This window comes from Gopherus evgoodei, chromosome 13, assembly GCF_007399415.2.
Source record: "Gopherus evgoodei ecotype Sinaloan lineage chromosome 13, rGopEvg1_v1.p, whole genome shotgun sequence".
In the NCBI taxonomy this organism is placed as follows: Eukaryota; Metazoa; Chordata; order Testudines; family Testudinidae; genus Gopherus; species Gopherus evgoodei.
The window spans coordinates 3376323-3393359 of record NC_044334.1 but is presented as its reverse complement, the minus strand read 5'-3'; the positions used below and the strand labels follow the sequence as shown (position 1 = coordinate 3393359).

At 56.2% G+C, this 17037-nt stretch overlaps 1 protein-coding gene across 1 annotated transcript in view; it reads right to left on the bottom strand.

The window, feature by feature from the left end:
• The window catches only part of TRPV4 (transient receptor potential cation channel subfamily V member 4), a 41019-nt gene that overhangs the window by 16783 nt on the left and 7199 nt on the right, over positions 1-17037 (bottom strand). The window contains exons 2-4 of the mRNA XM_030583337.1: positions 6657-7076; positions 801-973; positions 114-266 (exon numbers count right to left, since the gene is read on the bottom strand). Coding sequence (XP_030439197.1) covers positions 114-266; positions 801-973; positions 6657-7036 — 706 coding nt within the window. The 5' untranslated portion in view covers positions 7037-7076. The remainder of the gene's footprint in view (positions 1-113; positions 267-800; positions 974-6656; positions 7077-17037) is intronic.

The following is a 17037-nucleotide window of genomic DNA, read 5'->3' as shown; positions in this document are numbered from 1 at the left end:
TGCAGGGGTGAACATGGCTCTGCCCCTGCCGCGGCTGAGCTCCCAGCAGCCCGCCCAGTGCTGGCCATGGCCAGGAATCCCACCCCCTTCCCATGTCACAGCTCAGCCCCCACCTCGGTAGTAGACATCTCGGAAGGGCGAGTTGATGAACTCCCGCATGTTGCCTGTCTGCTCCGCAATGGCCAGCAGCAGGGGGATGGTGTCGTTTTTGCCCCCGCTCAGATTCAGCAGCGCTTTGGGCAGGCAGGTCTTCCCCGTCGAGGGCTCTGCAGGGGAATGGAGGGGCTGTGAGAGAGGGAGCGGGGCAGGTAGGAACAGCCTGAAGCGCAGAGCAGGCACGTGCCCACCTCCAGGGGTTCCACCTTCACCCAGCCACAAGCCCCCAGGTGTGCATGGCCCAGGAACACCTGCGTTCAGAAGCGTTTCTTGTCACATGGGGGCCTCAAGCCTGCTTGGCTGGAAGAGAGGCTAGTTCCCCGGAGGGGAACCCACCAGCCCCGATGCACTCACATGGGCACGGGGAGTGGCTGCGCAGCCAGGCTCACGAGTGCCAAGCTGTATACGCACAATCAAGGGTGCACGCCCAATTTACCATCACTACACGCCCCGCCACGCTGACTGCACATGAAGCACCCAGCCCAATGGACTCTGCTGTGTCCCTCTAGATTCTGCAGCAAGGACACAGGGCCCGTGCAGCACAGCCACTGGCTTCCTGAGCTGGTATGTTCAGCTCCACACGCCCCCCCGCAGGAAGCCCCAGAGCCAGGCCAGCTGCTGACGCTGCCCATTTCGCAGCTCACCTCGAAACTCCTCGTCGGTCAGGCGCTTCTTGTGGGTCAGCAGGAAGGGGAGGAGCCCATCCAGGGCAGCGGTTGAACCCCGAGACACGATGTCGAAGAGGATGGGCCGGTTAAACACCTTGAGGACTGGAGGCGGGTTGGGGGCCGGGGCCTTCGGGCTGTGGGTCTGCTTCCTGGAAAAGGGGCACCGTTTCTACAAGGAGGCTCTCAAAGCGCGCAGCTCCTCCTGCCACCAGCACCGGCCTGATGCCTACAGGGCCAGGAGCTAGTCCATGAGCCAGACATGGCCACTGACATGTCCTTTACTACAGCCTGCTCCAGGTGCCTGGGTGGGGCATCTGGTCTCCTGGCCCTTGACTTCGCCTCTGCCCCACAGCATTGCAGTTACCCAGGTGCACAAGAAGCAGTGTGACTCAGCGGACAGGATACTGGACTGGGAGTCAAGACAGGGGGACTGAACTCTACCACAGACTCTCTTAGACAAGATGCTTCCCTGCTCTGTGCCTCAGTTTCCCCATCTGTAAAATGCAGACAGTAATACTTGGTCAACTGTGTAAAGTGTTCCATTTCCTATGGAAGGAAACCCATCCGCATTCACACTAGGGAACATAACTCAAGCTCCCCCCATTACACCACTGATTCCGGCATAGCTGGATGTTTCTACTAAACTGATCAGCAGTGCAATAGTTAACAATGCTAACATGTTAGCTGGTGTCATTAGGCTTCAGAATTAACACACCCCATTGAGAGGTAAGGGCCAATTTTGTTTCAGACAGGCAGCACTGTGCCAGGGCACATTAGAAATGAGGCTAGACATTTACTTTTAAAATATTAAGTTAAATTAAAGTTTAAGCTTTCCAAAACCTGACAGCGGCACCAAAACAGGTCTGGTACAGCTACCGCCATGGATGGGCTCAACCATCCCCTCATGCCTGGCTCTGCAGGCCTGCCCCTCGCTTCACAGGGCCCAGGGCCATCAGCACTTGAATTTCCTGATGTCTTCCTGCTTTGGAGGCCACCTGCCCCCCAGGGGACCCTGCATGCTCTGAGAGAGGCCAGCCGACAGCTGCTTGGCAAGGACTTTGCATCACAGGGGATCCAAAGAGCAAGCCTGGGCGCAGGTGCAGGCAATTATCTCCCAAGATACAACTATACACGCAGCCCCTGTCCAGCTCCACACTTCTGCTATCAGCAAATCCCAAATCTTCCCCTTACGTTCCAGGAGCTGCCCAAGAATCCCAGCCCCGTGAGGGATCTGCAAATAAAGGGATTGTGTCTGCAAAGGAAGGTGTAACTCTAGCTGGCTGCACACACCAAAATCCCACGCAGGCAGTGCGGCTGTAGCCGTGTTGGTGAGACCGGGTGGGTGAGGTGATATCTTGTATTGGACTCAGCTCCTGGGGAGGAGAGCTTGCTGGTCCAATACAAGATAGCTCCTCACCCACCTTGCTGCTATTTGAAATCCCCTGGCCAACAAGGACTGTGTGAATGTGACACAACACTACCTGAACCCACTCCTGCTTAGAGGCTGCAGGCAAACGGGCTTAGCAATGCAGCTGTCACAGCTGCCTGCTGCCCCCAACCCCAGAAGGCACCAGTCACAGTCCCAGGGTGGAGAATTCACACCTCACGCTGGGAAGGCAGCCCAGTAACCGGGTGGTTAGTGCTCCATGTGGCCAGGCAGACCAGGGCTCAGTTCCAGGGCCAGCAAGAGTTACAGTGGCAGCAGGCTGATGGCCAGAGAGGGGCAGGATGATGGACTAGGTCCTTTCCCAGAGCTAGAAAGTGTAATAAGCCTGCAGCGCCCTCCTCTGGTTACACTAGGACCAGCACCAATGGGCCTCGGGATGCAGATCTGCCCCAGCACAGTGAGCTTGCAGGGACATGTAGCCTCTTCTGAGTGCCTTCCACCCAAGGGGCTTTGCAAACCTTAATGCCTTTAGCCGGGGGAGACAGGCGAGCATCATTTCGCACCAGGATAAACAGGCTCAGTGACGACAGGGTGGGGGTGATGGAGGCCAACTCCCTTGCTGAAGGCCAGGGATGGCTAAATGCCACTCTCCAGAGGGTACGGGCCCTCAGGCCAGTTCTGTGGATGCAAGCTGGGCTGGTTCGGGCACCTCTGTTGTCTCAGCTAATTACATCTAAACAAACCAGTCTCAGCTTAGCACCAGGCCTAGGCAGAGGGGAAAGCGCAGCCTGAACGAGGCTTCTCCCCGAATCAGCCACTTACAGAACAAGGCGTCATTAAAGGAATTTCCATCTCGCCTGGCAAGGAGCGACCCAGGACCTTTGGGCAATGGAATGAGCTTGCCCACCCCAGGGGGTTCGCAGGGCTGGATCGGTCCAGGCAGTGCTGCCGGCACAAGAACCCAAACAACCAGCTAACCTCACCCGGGCCTGGGCCCCGGCCTGGCTGGGCTCCAGCCTCAGAAACATGAGCAGCAGTTGCCTCACTTCCTGGCGGGTTACAAGCAAACCACCCAGCTATTTGGGAGGGACCATCTGGGTGGCATAAGGGGCCAGAAATAAGAGTGACGGGGGGATATGCGGGAAGGGAAAGTGTGGCTAAATGCCAGGAGAACCTCCCGAGCAGAGAGATCACCAGATTGTTGCTATCAATGAAAACCTTGGCATGGCGCTTTACAAACAAATCGACCCCACTCCCAGCCCCAAAGAGCTTCGCACAGGAACAAGGGGAAGTGTCCTCCTCCGCAAGGCTGCTCCAAGCTTTGGGGACGAGTCCTGGCCTGGCTGCCGGGGGCCCAGCACCCAGGTTGCAAAGCTCAGGCCATCTTCAGGGGACAGTGAGGGAGTGGCATCTGGGTTCAGCTGGCAGCTAGACTTCATCCACAGACCCCACCCAGGCCAGATCCTACCGGAGAATGTCCACGAGCTTTTGGTCCTGCCCCCATGGAAGTCAGAGGCCACGCTTCGGGGGGGCAGGATGGGGCCTTCAGACCTGCCGGTCCGATTTCAGTTGTAGCTAATGTCCCTGCAGCGCATGTGGGGGACAGTTATACCTGGGGGGGGGTAGGACAGTCAATATAGGGTGCCACACCATGCCCGTGGGGGCGACATGAACACACACTCCCCTCCGAGCGCTGGTCTCTGCCGCAGACCCCCAGCCCTTGGGAATGGAAGTGATTCAGGCAGGCAGGGGAGGGGGAGACCCCCAGCACCATCTAAGGCAGGTGACTGTGTCACAATGTCATCTAGGCGTATGCCCCTATCCTAGAGCAATGGCCCCAAATGCTACTCCACGCACACGTGGCTGCTGTGGGGCTCAGGACCTTGGCTGCTACGGACAATCCGGGATCCCCCGCACCCCACACATATACAGGAACCAGGGCGGGGGAGAGAAGCGGGAGGCAACTCGTTCTCAGCATCTGCAAGAGCAGCATCTGCCTCTGTAAGCCATACAGCACCATGCACAATGGCAGCTCTCCAACCAGTGCCTGCTAAACCAACTGGGAGCGTCTCTTCCCCTCTGATCCCTGCCCTTCCCTTCACTGCTTCCCTGCTTCACTTGTTCTCTGATCTGGGCAGTGCCCCCCATCTGCTAGCCCCTTTCACCCTAGGATCTGTGGGGGGAGTGTTGTCATCCCTTTGCTACAGACCATGTGGGGACAGTGAGACCCGGAGGTGTGGATTTGGCCCCAGGCCACAGAAGGGTGCAGTGGAAAAGACAGAAGGAAGGGATCTGACAGATAGCCTGAGCATGGGGACACACTGCCTCCCAGAGCAGGGCCCAGAACCCTGGGTCCTGCCCCCCAGTCCCATTGCACTAAGCAGTCCTGGGTCCCTGTCAGTCCTCAGCCCCTGAGGTCTCCTGTGTGGCCATCGTCCCGGGAAGCACAGTGGGTGCAGGACCCCAGCAGGGCAGGAGCTGCGTCATGCTGTCTGAACGAGCGCAGGGAGCCCCGGGGAGCGGAGCTGGAGTCTCTCCAGCCCAGGGCTTGGTCAGCCCCACAGTGCGGGGAGTTTCTCCAGGACAGACCGGTGCATTGTGCCCTGCTGCCAGTTCTGGGGCAGGCGGGGCCTCCATGTCCCCCAGGAGCATTTCCTGGCCTAGCTTGGCAGGGAGCGGGGGGGGAGCACTCCTTGAAAAGCCCATTCATGCCGGAGCCCGGCTTGCCACGCCCAGCAAGGAAAGCCAGGCTGCACAAGGCAGAGTGAGACGGCCCAGCACAGAGCCCTCTTTCAGGGGAGCACGCGAGAGGGAAATTGGCAGCCGGCAGCCCTGGCGAGTGCTAGTACCTCCCAGGCCAGGCTGTCTGCACCACCCTCCAAAGCGGCTTACCCAGGGGACAGTTCCACACAGCCCTGCTCCCTGCTCCCGCTGGCCTCCCCCCCATCCCGCTGCTCGCTCGCAGCCCCCAGATCTAGCTCAATGTGATCTCGCGCCAGCCTGCGCTGGAGTTCAAGATCTGTTCCAGACCGTGGCTCCAGCCCATTTTGGTCTAGGCACTGGGGTTCCACCCCCCAGTATCAGGGCTCATCTCACCCTTATTTCAGGGACAGCTCAGGCAGGTCCAGCACCCCTAACCCCAGCCTGGAGCACCAGGAGCATCTCCTAGCTAGGGAGTGAGTGCTTCATGTGTCTCAGCAGCTACCGCAGGCTGGTAGAGGCAGTGCACTCATGGGCACCCTAGGGCATCCCAGCTACTCCTCCTGCTTGGGACACAGGGGAGGGGAAATCTCCCTGGCTCTGATCGTCCCTTGGGCTTCTGGAGCTTCCCAATCCTGCTGCAACAGCCTTACCACCTGCTGGGCGGTCTACACAGCTCATTGCTACCTTCTCCCCCCGGAAAGCCCCTTCGCTCTGTGGCCTGCCCCACCTGCATTGCCCTTGGGTGGCAGAGGTTTGCTTGGGGCCAGGTCGGAGGGGCCTGGCTATTGTCCAGCTCCCAGCAAGGTGCCTTTAGGAAGCTGGCATCTCTGTAACTCCAGTGCCTCCCTTCTTTGCAAGTGACCATGGAAAACGTTCAACCAGACACAAGCAGGTGGTGTTGAATGGGGACATTCAACAGGAGCACTGCAGAGCCTGCTACCACATGCAGCTGCCCAGTGCTAGACATGCTCCTTACTGTTACTAGCTGACACCTGTGAGAAATTACCAGGTTGGTCAAAATGCCCTTGCTGAGCGCTGGGACTGTGGCATCAAAGGTAGCGACCCCATCCTGCCTCTCCATGTCTCTCCCTCTTAGTGCATTTGCTTCCTGCAATCCTAGCAGCTCAGATAAATAGTTTTCACTGCAAATATCTCAAAGAAGGTTCATATCCACAGCGAACAGTTCCAAATATTTGCAACAAAAATGTGGACTTTTTTTTTGAAAGTAGCATTAAAATAAAAGAAATGTGGCTCGGTAGGGCACCTGAGCACCGAAAATAATAGAAACAGGAGCACAAAGATCTCTCCAGCAAAACATCAGAGGCAAAAAGGCTCACAAACTCTGTGATGTTTGTGGACGTGACATTTTCTGGATTGGCCCAGAGAGATGCTGGGCTGTGAGGTGGGAAAGGCAAATGCCCCAAGCTAGAGCCGGCTGATATTTTTCAAAACTTTGAGTAAGCGTTGCATTTGGAAATTCCAAAATCTGAAAAATGGGAAAATGTTGGATAAAATTTGCTCAAAAAATGCCCCCTTTTTCCAGGCACCTCTAGAGCACGTAAAACCATTTGAAATTAAAACAGCAATTCACAATTCCACCCTCCTTCCCTCTCTTTCCCAGCCAGATCTACCGTGACCCCGGCTGGCATCTCGTGGCTGGATGCCCCGCACAGCCCTTGGCATGGAGAGGTGGCAGCGTAAGCAGGCATGCTGCCCATAGGGGACTGGGGTGCCATACTCACTCCCCGATCTTCTTCCGCCAGCGTTTGTTCTCACTGGGGTGCTGGCGGTATGTGCCGTAATCAAAAAGCGAGTCCATGGGGGCTTTCTTGGGCCCTGGGACGACAGAGGACTCAAAGATGGTGGACTCCAGCTGGTCCTTGGGGTTGGGAACGCCCTTTTTGAAGGCCCCGTGGAATTTCATACGCAGGTTTTGCTGCTTGCTGTCCCCTGAGCCGGGGGGGAGCTGGGCCGCCTCAGCGGGGCAGGGGCCATCCTCGTTCTCAAACAGGTTGGCCAGAGATGAGAGCGGGAAAGCATCATTCTGAAGGGAGCCCTCTTCGCCTTGGGCCTCGCCAGCCTCCCCAACGTGGAGCCGGGGGGGGTCGTCGGAGTCTGCCATGCCGCCCGCTTTGGAAGGGCCCTGACCCCTCCCTGTGTGCCTGGAAGAGAAGGGTGGGTGAGAGCATGAGAAATGACATGGTGGGGTGGGAAGGGGCGTGTGTGTGCAGGGTAAGAGAGACGTCCTACGCAACAAACCCTCCCAGCCAGAGACACACAAAGCCAGGCTGGACCCTCCTCCACGCCTGCTCAGCTCCGCCCGCTGCGAATCCCAGGCCTCCCAGCTCTGGGCCACAGCTTGGGCCGAAGCACCATAGCGCCCCGAAGAGCAGCAGCCCGGTGGGGGAGTCGCTGCCGAGCCTCCCTGCGTCAGAGGGAAAGGAAGGGACAAGGCCGGAGGGGGGACTGTCCACGTACCCGGGCAGAAAGCCAGTGGGTGGATTTGGGGTCCCACTATGCTGCAAGGGAAGGGGGGATTGCCCTGCAGGTAAGAGCACCCTGGAACTAGCCTGCACGGGTAACAATAGGAGCACAAAGATGGCAGCACGGGCTAGTAGCCCTGGTACAAGGCGGCCACAGACCCATGGGCTGCCTGCCTCTGCTGAAGCCCTTGCCACCAGTTCTACTCTGCTATTGTTACCTGTGCTAGCTAGAGTAACGCTAACACAGGTACGCTTACCCCCCTTTGCAGTGTAGACACCGCCTTACATGACCCCAAAGAGGAACAAGATCTCCCAGGGGGTGGGGGTGGATCAAATCGATTCAAACCCTCCTAAAACAGAATAACCGAGCAAACAGGGTGAGCTGCACACGTCAGATCGCACGGCCCCCACTCCACTCACACCTTTGCCTACTGGGATCTTGCAATAGCTTCCTGGATCTCGCTGGCAGGAGGGATCGTTCCTAGCCAGTTCCCAGTTCTCACCCCAGTGCTCCTAGTCGAGGGACTCCCTGCAGCGGGGTTCAGTCCCTCTGTGCTCAGGGAGATCACAAACTCTCTGCATCTCACTTCTCCTGCACATTCAGTAAATGTGCTTCCCCTGCACTCAGAGCAAGGGCCCCCAGGATGCAGGGCCAGACGGGCAGGCAGCTAGCGAGTCCATGCCGTAGTGGTGGCTGCGCCAGCCAGGTCCCGACATATCTGCAGATGTGTGTGGGATCCAATCGGCTGCTGGCTTCATGTTTCAAAGAGCTGCTGTAATGACAGAGGGCGAGCCCTGCCGCAGCCCTGCCTTGCCCAGATGTGGTTTTGTTGGGCACAGCCCAGTGCAGGGGAGAGAACAGGCTCTTCTTTCTCCAGTCCCATAAATACAGACCAGCCACCCCAATCCCCCTCCAATAAACACCAAGGGCCTGGCTAGAAGCAACACAAGGCAGTGGATCCGGGGCAGCAGGAGACAGGCAGAAGCTGCCGCCCTGGCCCAGCAGGCTGGCCTGGCATTGTGCCATTCGCAGGACCCCACAGAGTGGGCTCAGCAGAGGGCTGGCATGAGGGCCCGATTCTAGCTCCTGCTGGTTTCACACCCCTGCTGCTCTGCTGACTTCAATGGCGACACTCCCAGTTTTCCCAGGTGTAGGCAAGGGGAGGACCAGGCTTCCCGGGCCCAATTCATGGTCACCCTGCCCCTCCTGCGTGCAGTTACACCAGAGCAGAGCTGGGTGAGATGCTGCCCCCTAGTGTTTCACGCTCGCACTGCACAGGTGGAAATAGTGACACAACTGAGGGGCAACAGAGAATCTGTTTCAATCAGACTCCGAGATGGAGGCTTGCAATGGGATGGGGGAGCGAATCCAAATGAGGGCTCTGTGGCGGGGGAGGGACCTGAGTGTGGATTGTCCTGCAGCTGGAATTCAAATCCACGGCCTTGATTTATTTTGGTGCACAGGAAAATTTGCAAAAGAAATAACCAGCAGGCAGCAAGTTCTAAGCCATAGCCAGCTATGGGATCCAAGGTGTCGGTGTCTGTGCTGTTGTTGATAGGCCCGGCAGCTCTGAGAGGACAGAAAAAGCAGCCTGGGAACATGTCATTTTCTACTTGGTTGTAGCTTTGTATAACAAGCCCTAATGTGGGGCTTTGCTCTCCAGGCCTCAGTCTGGAACGTTTGCTGGATAACATGCTTCTAATTATGTAGCATGTCATTACTAGAGAGCTAGTAGGTTTCAGTGGCACAGCAATCCTGCTGCCGTGTCATCGGAAATTCAGCGTCTCCCCTCTGGCCCCACTCTGGTGTCTAGAATTATCCCAGCACTGAGCGACGTCTCCCTGCCAGGCTGGGGCAGCACACGCACCCCGTGTGGCCAGGGGAGATGGTCCCGGGATGGGGAGGAAGGAAAGGAATGAAACAGCCAGGAGAATGGAGCCGGAGAGTCACCACCCTGGAGTGCCGTTTGTCCTGCCTTACGTAGCTTCGTGCACGCCAGGCTCAGTCTCCTCTTCACTTTGAAGGCCCTGCCCAGCTCCGTACCCACCCCCATCTCTTCCTGCTCCTCTCTCCGGGGTCAGCTAGGCCATTCTCCTAGCCACCCCCATGGCCCCTTCCACACCACCCCGTTCATCTCCCTCTCAAGGGAGGTTCTGACTCCAGGGAGCAACCCAGCCTCAGCATTTGCCTTGGTGGGGCTTGTCCATATTGTCCAGCCTCCTCTCCATGCGGTTAGTCTGTCGCTCCGCTGGGATCCTGGGTTTTGCAGGCACCCCTGGCCAGGTGTGAAGCGCTGAGCAGGCCTTGTGGAGCTGGAGAAACCTGGCTTGTAGAGAGGGGCTTTTCATTCCTATGGGAGTGCTTTACAAAGGGGGGAAGGGGTGTCATTATCCCCTTTCTACAGATGGGAAACTGAGGCCCAAAGAGGGAATGTGCCCAGTCCAAGGTCACCTAGAGAGCCAAGATTAGCACCCAGGTGTCCTGGCTCCCAGTCCAGCGTCCAGCCTCTGTTCCCTGCATCCCACCCTCTCACCCAGAGACAACATGGGCAGAACAACTCTGGATTCTCAAAGCAGCGACAAACGAGCCAAGCCCAAAGGGGTGGAGAAGACTCACATAGTTCGCTGCCTCACTCTTCCCCTTCCGGTGCTACCTCTGCTCTTCCTATGCTGGAAGGGCGGGCGAGAGGTGTGCCGGACCCCGCGGGAAAGGCTCAGGGTCCCCCAGCTGACCGAGAAATATGGGGTCCAGGCCACCTCTGCAGAGCCAGCCGCTTGGAAGAAGGGCTGATCACGAGCAGACTCAAAGCCCCAACCTCCGGAGGGTCTCTCAGCACTTCCTAGCACTAGCTGGAGCCATGCAGGCATTCGGCGCTTTACACACGGAGATGAACAATGTGATTTCACACTGCAACGCCCCCGGAGCCTGGTCACCACTATTCCAATGGGGAGCCAATGCCCAAGGTCACCCATCCACACGGGTCAGAAATAGAAGCCAGAGCTCCCAGGCCCCTGAGCTGGCCTCTGAATGACTGTCTCTGGCTGCCCTACGTCTCCCTCCCCGCTCACCCACACAGAGGTGTCTTTGTCCCATCTTCAGATTTGGTTTCCTTTCGCTGACATTTCCCCAGGTTTATCACCATGGTGACTCAGCCCTGCCAGTGATGGGGCCAGGACCGTCACACCAGAGTCTCCTCCAAGGCGTATTTACCTTAGCCTCTTTCAGGAGGTTTCCCGCTGGTGCAGCTCCAGTGGTGGTACCAAGAAGTAGCGGGCGCTAGAGCAGCCAGGGCACAGGTAATCACCCGTGATTAACCTGCAGGTCAGCTAGACCTGCTGTGAGCTGGGTCAAACATCACAGACATGGACATACCAATGTGTCCGCCCTAGTCACACCAGTGCAATGATGGGAGAGTCCCTTTTAGACACTGCCTCAGAGGGCAGATCTCCAGCTTCCACTGAATAATAATAATACATAACTCTTATCTAGTGCTTCTCATCCATAGATCTCAAGAACTTTACAAAGGTGGTCACTATCATTAGCCCTACTTTGCAGATTGAGAAACTGAGGCACAGAGAGGGGCAGCAATTTACCCCAGCAGGCCAGTGGCAGAACCAGGACTAGAACCCAGCTCTTCCAATACACTGTTCTAGCCACTAGACCATGCTGCTTCCCCAACACAAGGATACAAGACAGAGCCCAATGAACAATGCCTCTCTCCTGGCTGGAAAGGCAGCAGTCAGCACAGCCCCAGGAGATAGAGGGTAAAGTTAGCTTCTGTCATCAGGCTAATCAGTCCTTGGTTCCCTTCTGTGTAGCAGCACCACAAAAACTTCCTGCCTGACAAATTCCACACCCGTTTGCTAACATAGCTCAGTCACAGCATTAACCCCTTGGTGAACTCTCTGCAGACTTAGTGGTATTCAGCTATTGACAATGGGGCAGATTTTCAAAGGAACCAGTGGGTGCTGGGCCCCCAACTCTCCTAGCATTTACTAGAGGTGCCTAACTTCCCTAGGCTCCTTTGAAAATTCCAAACAAAGCATCTACGGTGCCATACAAAAAGCACAACATAAAACAAAACCCTGATGGGCAAAGCCCAAATAGCCCTCATCTCTTCAGACAAGCCTCCAGCCCAGGGCAAAGCCAACAACCATGGGCCCTGCCATCTGCTTCTCCAGATTCAGGGGATGTGCCCTTCTGCGGAGTAACCAACTATCAGTTATGTCATTGAGACCAAAGACTTAGTGGAAAATACAACCCAGGGTAACAGAGGCAACAAAGCAGCCCTAGGTGTCTAGCAAAGCTGCTCCAGGAGGGAGTCCTCCTGCGAAGAGCTGCCCTGCCCCGGCCCAGTGTAAACGCCAGGCACAGACGCAGGGCAGAAAGCAATAGCCCAAGTGCTCAGGGTCTAGGTCCTGTTGGGCTTTCGATATGAACAGCTACAGACACAGGCTCCCACCAGAGCTCAGCTGGCAACAGCCTGGAAATTGCCAGCACTCCAAGGGTTAATTTAAACACACAGTCAAATTCCATGGCAGATTTTACAGCTGTATGCTCCAGGCAGCCTAATCTCCAGAGCATCTCTCCAGCAGGGGCCTGCGGGGGTGGGAGCCTTCCCGCTGCCTGGATTTTACCTGTGCCAGGGGCAGAGGGAGGATTCCATTCCCCAGGGCTGCCCCGCCAGCCTCAGTAACATTTCTGGAAACAAGCACAACAACCTCCCCCAGTTTTTTAAGGAGAGAATCCTGCCCCATCAGCCCTAGGCCAATAGCTCCCTGCTCCCTCCTTAAAGGAGCCCACAGCCTGGGGCACCCTCCATAGCAAGGCAGCTGTGCCATTGTTCTGTGTCTTTCATCCTGTCTGGTTGTTTAAAGGGGATCTGAGAACTGTGGGGAAGGGATCCGGAGAAGTTCCTCTAGCCCCGCTCACTGCATGCAGCCAGTGCAATGGGCAGCTGGGATGGAAGGCCTGGAGTTCCCATGACCCTCCCTGGAAGGTCTGGGATGAAAGGCCTGGAGTTCCCATGACCCTCCCTGAAAGGTCTGGCTTTCACAGGGACGTGATGGATGCTGACAACTCTCCCGGTTTCCTCCAGGTACAGGATTCTGGATGAGGCACACCAGAGCTCCCCCATCAAAGTTTTGGGGAGGAGGAGGAGGAGCCTGGAGTGTGTTTGGACAGAGCCTGGCACAATGGGACCTGAGCTCAGGGCACAGAACTGATGTCAAGGGCAGAACTGACAGGAGAACCTGATGCATGGAGGGAACTGACGTGAGGGCTGGGGGGGCAGAATGAGAAGCTGGCAAGCAGGACAGGCAGGATGGGGGCACAGAATTAATGACTGACAATGCTGGGTTTGGGAAGAAGCTGGAAGTTCCACGCCGTCAGGTGGCAGTGAGAGCTCCTGCAGCAGGAGCCAGACCCACCGTACGCTGGGCGAGCACGGATTGGCACACAGAGCTGCAGAGAGGCAGTTCAATAAACACAAACCCCAGGATTTCGGGGCTAATCTCATGATTTCTGGGCTGGGACTCACACTGGGTGAACCTTTAGGGTTGGCAGTCATGTGCCATGCAGAGGGGGCAGGGAGCGTTATCCCTGATCTCGAAGTGCACTGTGGCAGCAGGAGTTCCCGCTCCCCTCCAGGGAGGAGAGAGGGTGGCGCATACAGAGGGAAACAGACTAAACTTCTAGCAGCACCCCAGCAGAGACTAAACACGATGATCTGCCTCCCGGTCACATAGTCACTCGGCCTGGCAGATGGAGAGGGCTGGGAGAGGACGATTCATGGCTGGGCTTAGGGAAAACAACCTGCCAAGACAGAAGCATCCGGGCATGCCAACAATTGTGCCGAACCCTGCAGATGGGTCTTGGTACGTCTCAAAAGAAGACCAACAAGAACACTTCCCACTAGTTGATCTGTACCCACAGATGGCTCCTCACGCATGCTACAAAGGCAGGTCCGCATCCTCTTCTCCACTGTACGGAGAGCAGAGGCATCTCAGACAGTTCATGGCAGAGGTGAGGCCGGAGCCCAGATCTCCCGAGTCCCAATCTCGAGTCCTAGCCATTGATCCACGCTACCCTCCCATTCTTGCCACTAACCCTAATTACGAAGAGACACTAAAACCATCCCAGGAAAGTGCCTTAAATACCCTGGGAGAGGAGTACCAGTGAACGAGGAGCCTGTCGTGTTGGGAGCCCCCTGACACAGGCAGCGAGACGGCAGAGACTGGATCCATTGTCCCCATCCTGCTTTTGGTTAATGGAGCACGGGGAGGAGGGTGATAGTGGCAGGGAGTGCTCTGGAGGGACGGGGGGCTGTGAGAAGCTGTTTGTCTTTATAGCCCCTCCTGCTCCCTGGGAAGCCAATGGGAGTTTTCCCATGGATATACTTGGGAGAAGGGTCAAGCCCTCAGTGGGCAGGGTCCCTGCAGGCTGCCACATGAGGGCCATGTTTCCAGCTCTCTCCCAGCGAGCTCACCCACGACAATAGCCTTCTCCTCCCCAGGGCTCCTGGAAGAGTCTTTCACACCCTTATGTGGGATGGGTCCTAGTTTAAAGCACTGGTGTCTTGATGGCTGAGTGTTAGCTGGGAACTAGCCCTCCCCACCATCCCAGGGCAGATGGCATTTGGGGGGATGGCGGGGACTCTATGTCTTTCAGCTCTTTCATTCATTTTCAGCTCCTCAAAGCCTGGCCTGACTGGAAGAGGTGAGGCAGATCCCCGGCCCCAGACACCCAGCCACAACCCCTTGGTTTTACGAACCATGGCGCCGGATGTTTGCGAGCCAATGGCTCTCCAGTCTGTCAGGAGCTTGTGAAAGTCTCATGTGCTCCCATGAAAGGCGATCCCAGACCCCATGAGCCGTGTGGGTGCAACCCTAGCTACTAACAGAGTCTAAGTGACACTTTGCAGCCTGGACCCCAAAGCGAGTTCATCACAAGGTGGCTGACACATGTCCTGATGCTGGCCCAGCAGTGCCATGCCTCTCCATGACACCCCAACACAGCGATGCTCAGAAGGAGGCATAAGAGCTGCACATGGTTTGCTGGTGTGTCTCCTTTGCTGCTCGTGATATTAAAACACAGGGTGATTTAATTATTAACCAACCTAAGCTATTAGCCGATCAGGATGCTTTTAAAAATTAACCAATTAAGTTATTAACTTATTTACTGTGAGAATAAGATATAGATATAAACTAAATATTTGCCCCGTCATGCTGTGTAACTAGGAATCTATAGCACTATAGTAAATGAAACAGTGAATTCCCATGAGTGTGGCTCTTTTGGGTAATGCTGATCCCTTACTTGGCCCCTGAACCCCCGAGGTCAGAGTATCGCTGCCCCAGCACAAGGTCATGCAGTGTGAACCCGCCACCGCACCCAATCTGAGTGACTCAGTCGCTGCATGTCTCAACCCTTCCGAAATGCCCTGGGGCACAGGAAGGAGATAGCGATCTGGGCGCTGCGTGCCAGGGCCAGTGACCTCACTGCTCACGGCTCAGCGTGAGGTTTAACAAACTGGCTCCAGATGCACTGACCCCACATTGCCTTTCTCGGGTTCCTCTTTCTTCTCACACACAGTGGGAGGAGGGGAAGGGATGCCCAGGCTTTACAGTCCTTTGTTATTGAATCACCCCGTTTGTATCTGCTCCTCCCCCCAAGGAGTATCACATGTCCCATTAATACAGCTGCACCCACCCCGGGGAAGAACAGATCACATTGTTATGTACACCCGGGGTCGGGCACACAGAGGCTTCTCCAACACTGAAAGTCAGTAAACTTTCCATGTGGAAGCTGGTGCAATGGGACAAGCTGGTGCAATGGGACAAGCTAGTGCAATGGGATGCCGTAGGGGCTAGGTCCTTCCATGGAAATGACCTTTCCAGAAGCAGCAGAGCAGAGGCAGGCATGAGACTGAAGAGTCCTCTGTGATGGACTAGAGTTGCACAGGAGCAGCAGGTGGTGCGATTCAAAACAAACCATCCACATCCAGCACGTTCCATCCCTGCACCAGCATTGGCTTCCAGTGAGTGACGTCCCCTGGCCTGCTAGCCAGCAGCGCTGGCTGTGTGTGCCAGGCACGGGGCACTCTGCTGGGTGATACTCAGGGCAGCAAGTGCTATGGCCAGTGAGAAGCATTTGGAGGACCAGGCTCTTAATAAACACCACTGTGAAAAAAACCAAGAGAGTGGATGGGGTAATAGGATAGGGGCTCGAGGCCCAGGACCATGCAGCAGGCCTGGCTGGTGCTCGGTTGGGAGCGCTGTCGGAGGAGGATGAGTGCTGCTGGTTTTGGGGTGAAATGCAGTGGAAGTCTCGGCGAGGGGATGGGTCGGACAACTGAAGGATTGGGAGAAGGAAGGGGACTGGGAAGCAGGGAAAGGAGCATGCAGCCAGGCCGGGGTGCGTGAGGCAGGCAGAAGGCACCATGCTGGTAGAAAGGCAGGAGTTCATTAGAAACAATCAGGAATTTCAAAGAGTGTTCAGAGTCCAGCTTAGAGATGGGCTAAAGTCACTCCAAGGACCCAGCCCCCAACTGACACGGGCTGTCAGCGAGCGAGCAAAGCTACTCTGCCAAAGAGAGAGCAAAGCCTGGCAGCTGAAAATTTGCCAGGGGAGTCTCACCTGGAGACCCATCTGCCTGCCCAAGACCAAGCAGAACACGGAATGTCAGTTCCACGCAGTCAAATCAACCGGGCGCTCCAACCTCAGCCACTCAACCCCATCAGAACTGGCAGGAAGCTCCAGTCAGTTTGGCATGGACTGGCAAGAGCATCTAAACCCAGTAATTGCTCAGGCAGACAGCGCTGGGCAGCATTTGTGTTCAGTACGTGAACGAGAAAGCTTTTATTGTATATTTTATTGATTAAAGCGTGTTAAGTCCAGAAAGCCTTGGGCAGAAGGCAACGTAGAAATCTTTATTACTATGACAAGTGGTTTCTCTCTTCTACACATGAACCTCCTGACTTGGGAGGAGCCAATCCCACAGAGCTAAGTCCCGATGAGGCCGGAGAGCTACTGATTCCGCTTCTGCACCCTAGCCCCACATTCTGCCCCATCTCGAGGGAGCCAAGGCAGGCTGGAAACAGACCAGGAGTGCCCCTCTGTGCGCCGGGCGTGTGGAGGAGACTGCAGGGCATGGTTTGTTGCATCCCATGTGGTCCCACGTTGCTGTAAATGTGCTGCTTGCCCCACCCATGCTGATGACAGTGGCAGGAGGGCAGATGTGAGAGCAGAACGACAGGCAGCTCCAATCTGGCTGTTTATGTCTCTGGCCCTTTTCTTGGCTTCCTTGTGTAGTAACACGGGAGGAGATTCAGTGACAAACAGGGTATTTAAAGGGACTGGGTGGATCTGCAGATTGTGACTATACGTTTGCTTTGGTCATTCACAGCCCCCTTGCCAGAGTGATATACTAATAGATCCCTTGGCTTTCCCTTGTCCCACAAACTCAGGCATGTTCCCGTGGACTTGACATTCTGGGTCATATAAGGAGGGGATCCAGACCAGAGCTGAGAGCAGAGATCTTGGAACTGCAGCTGCACGTCTCCGTGCTGGCAGGGCTGGAGCAATGGTGGGGATTACAGGCTCCCTGCCCAATTCTGCTGTCACTTAACCTCCTGCAAGTCT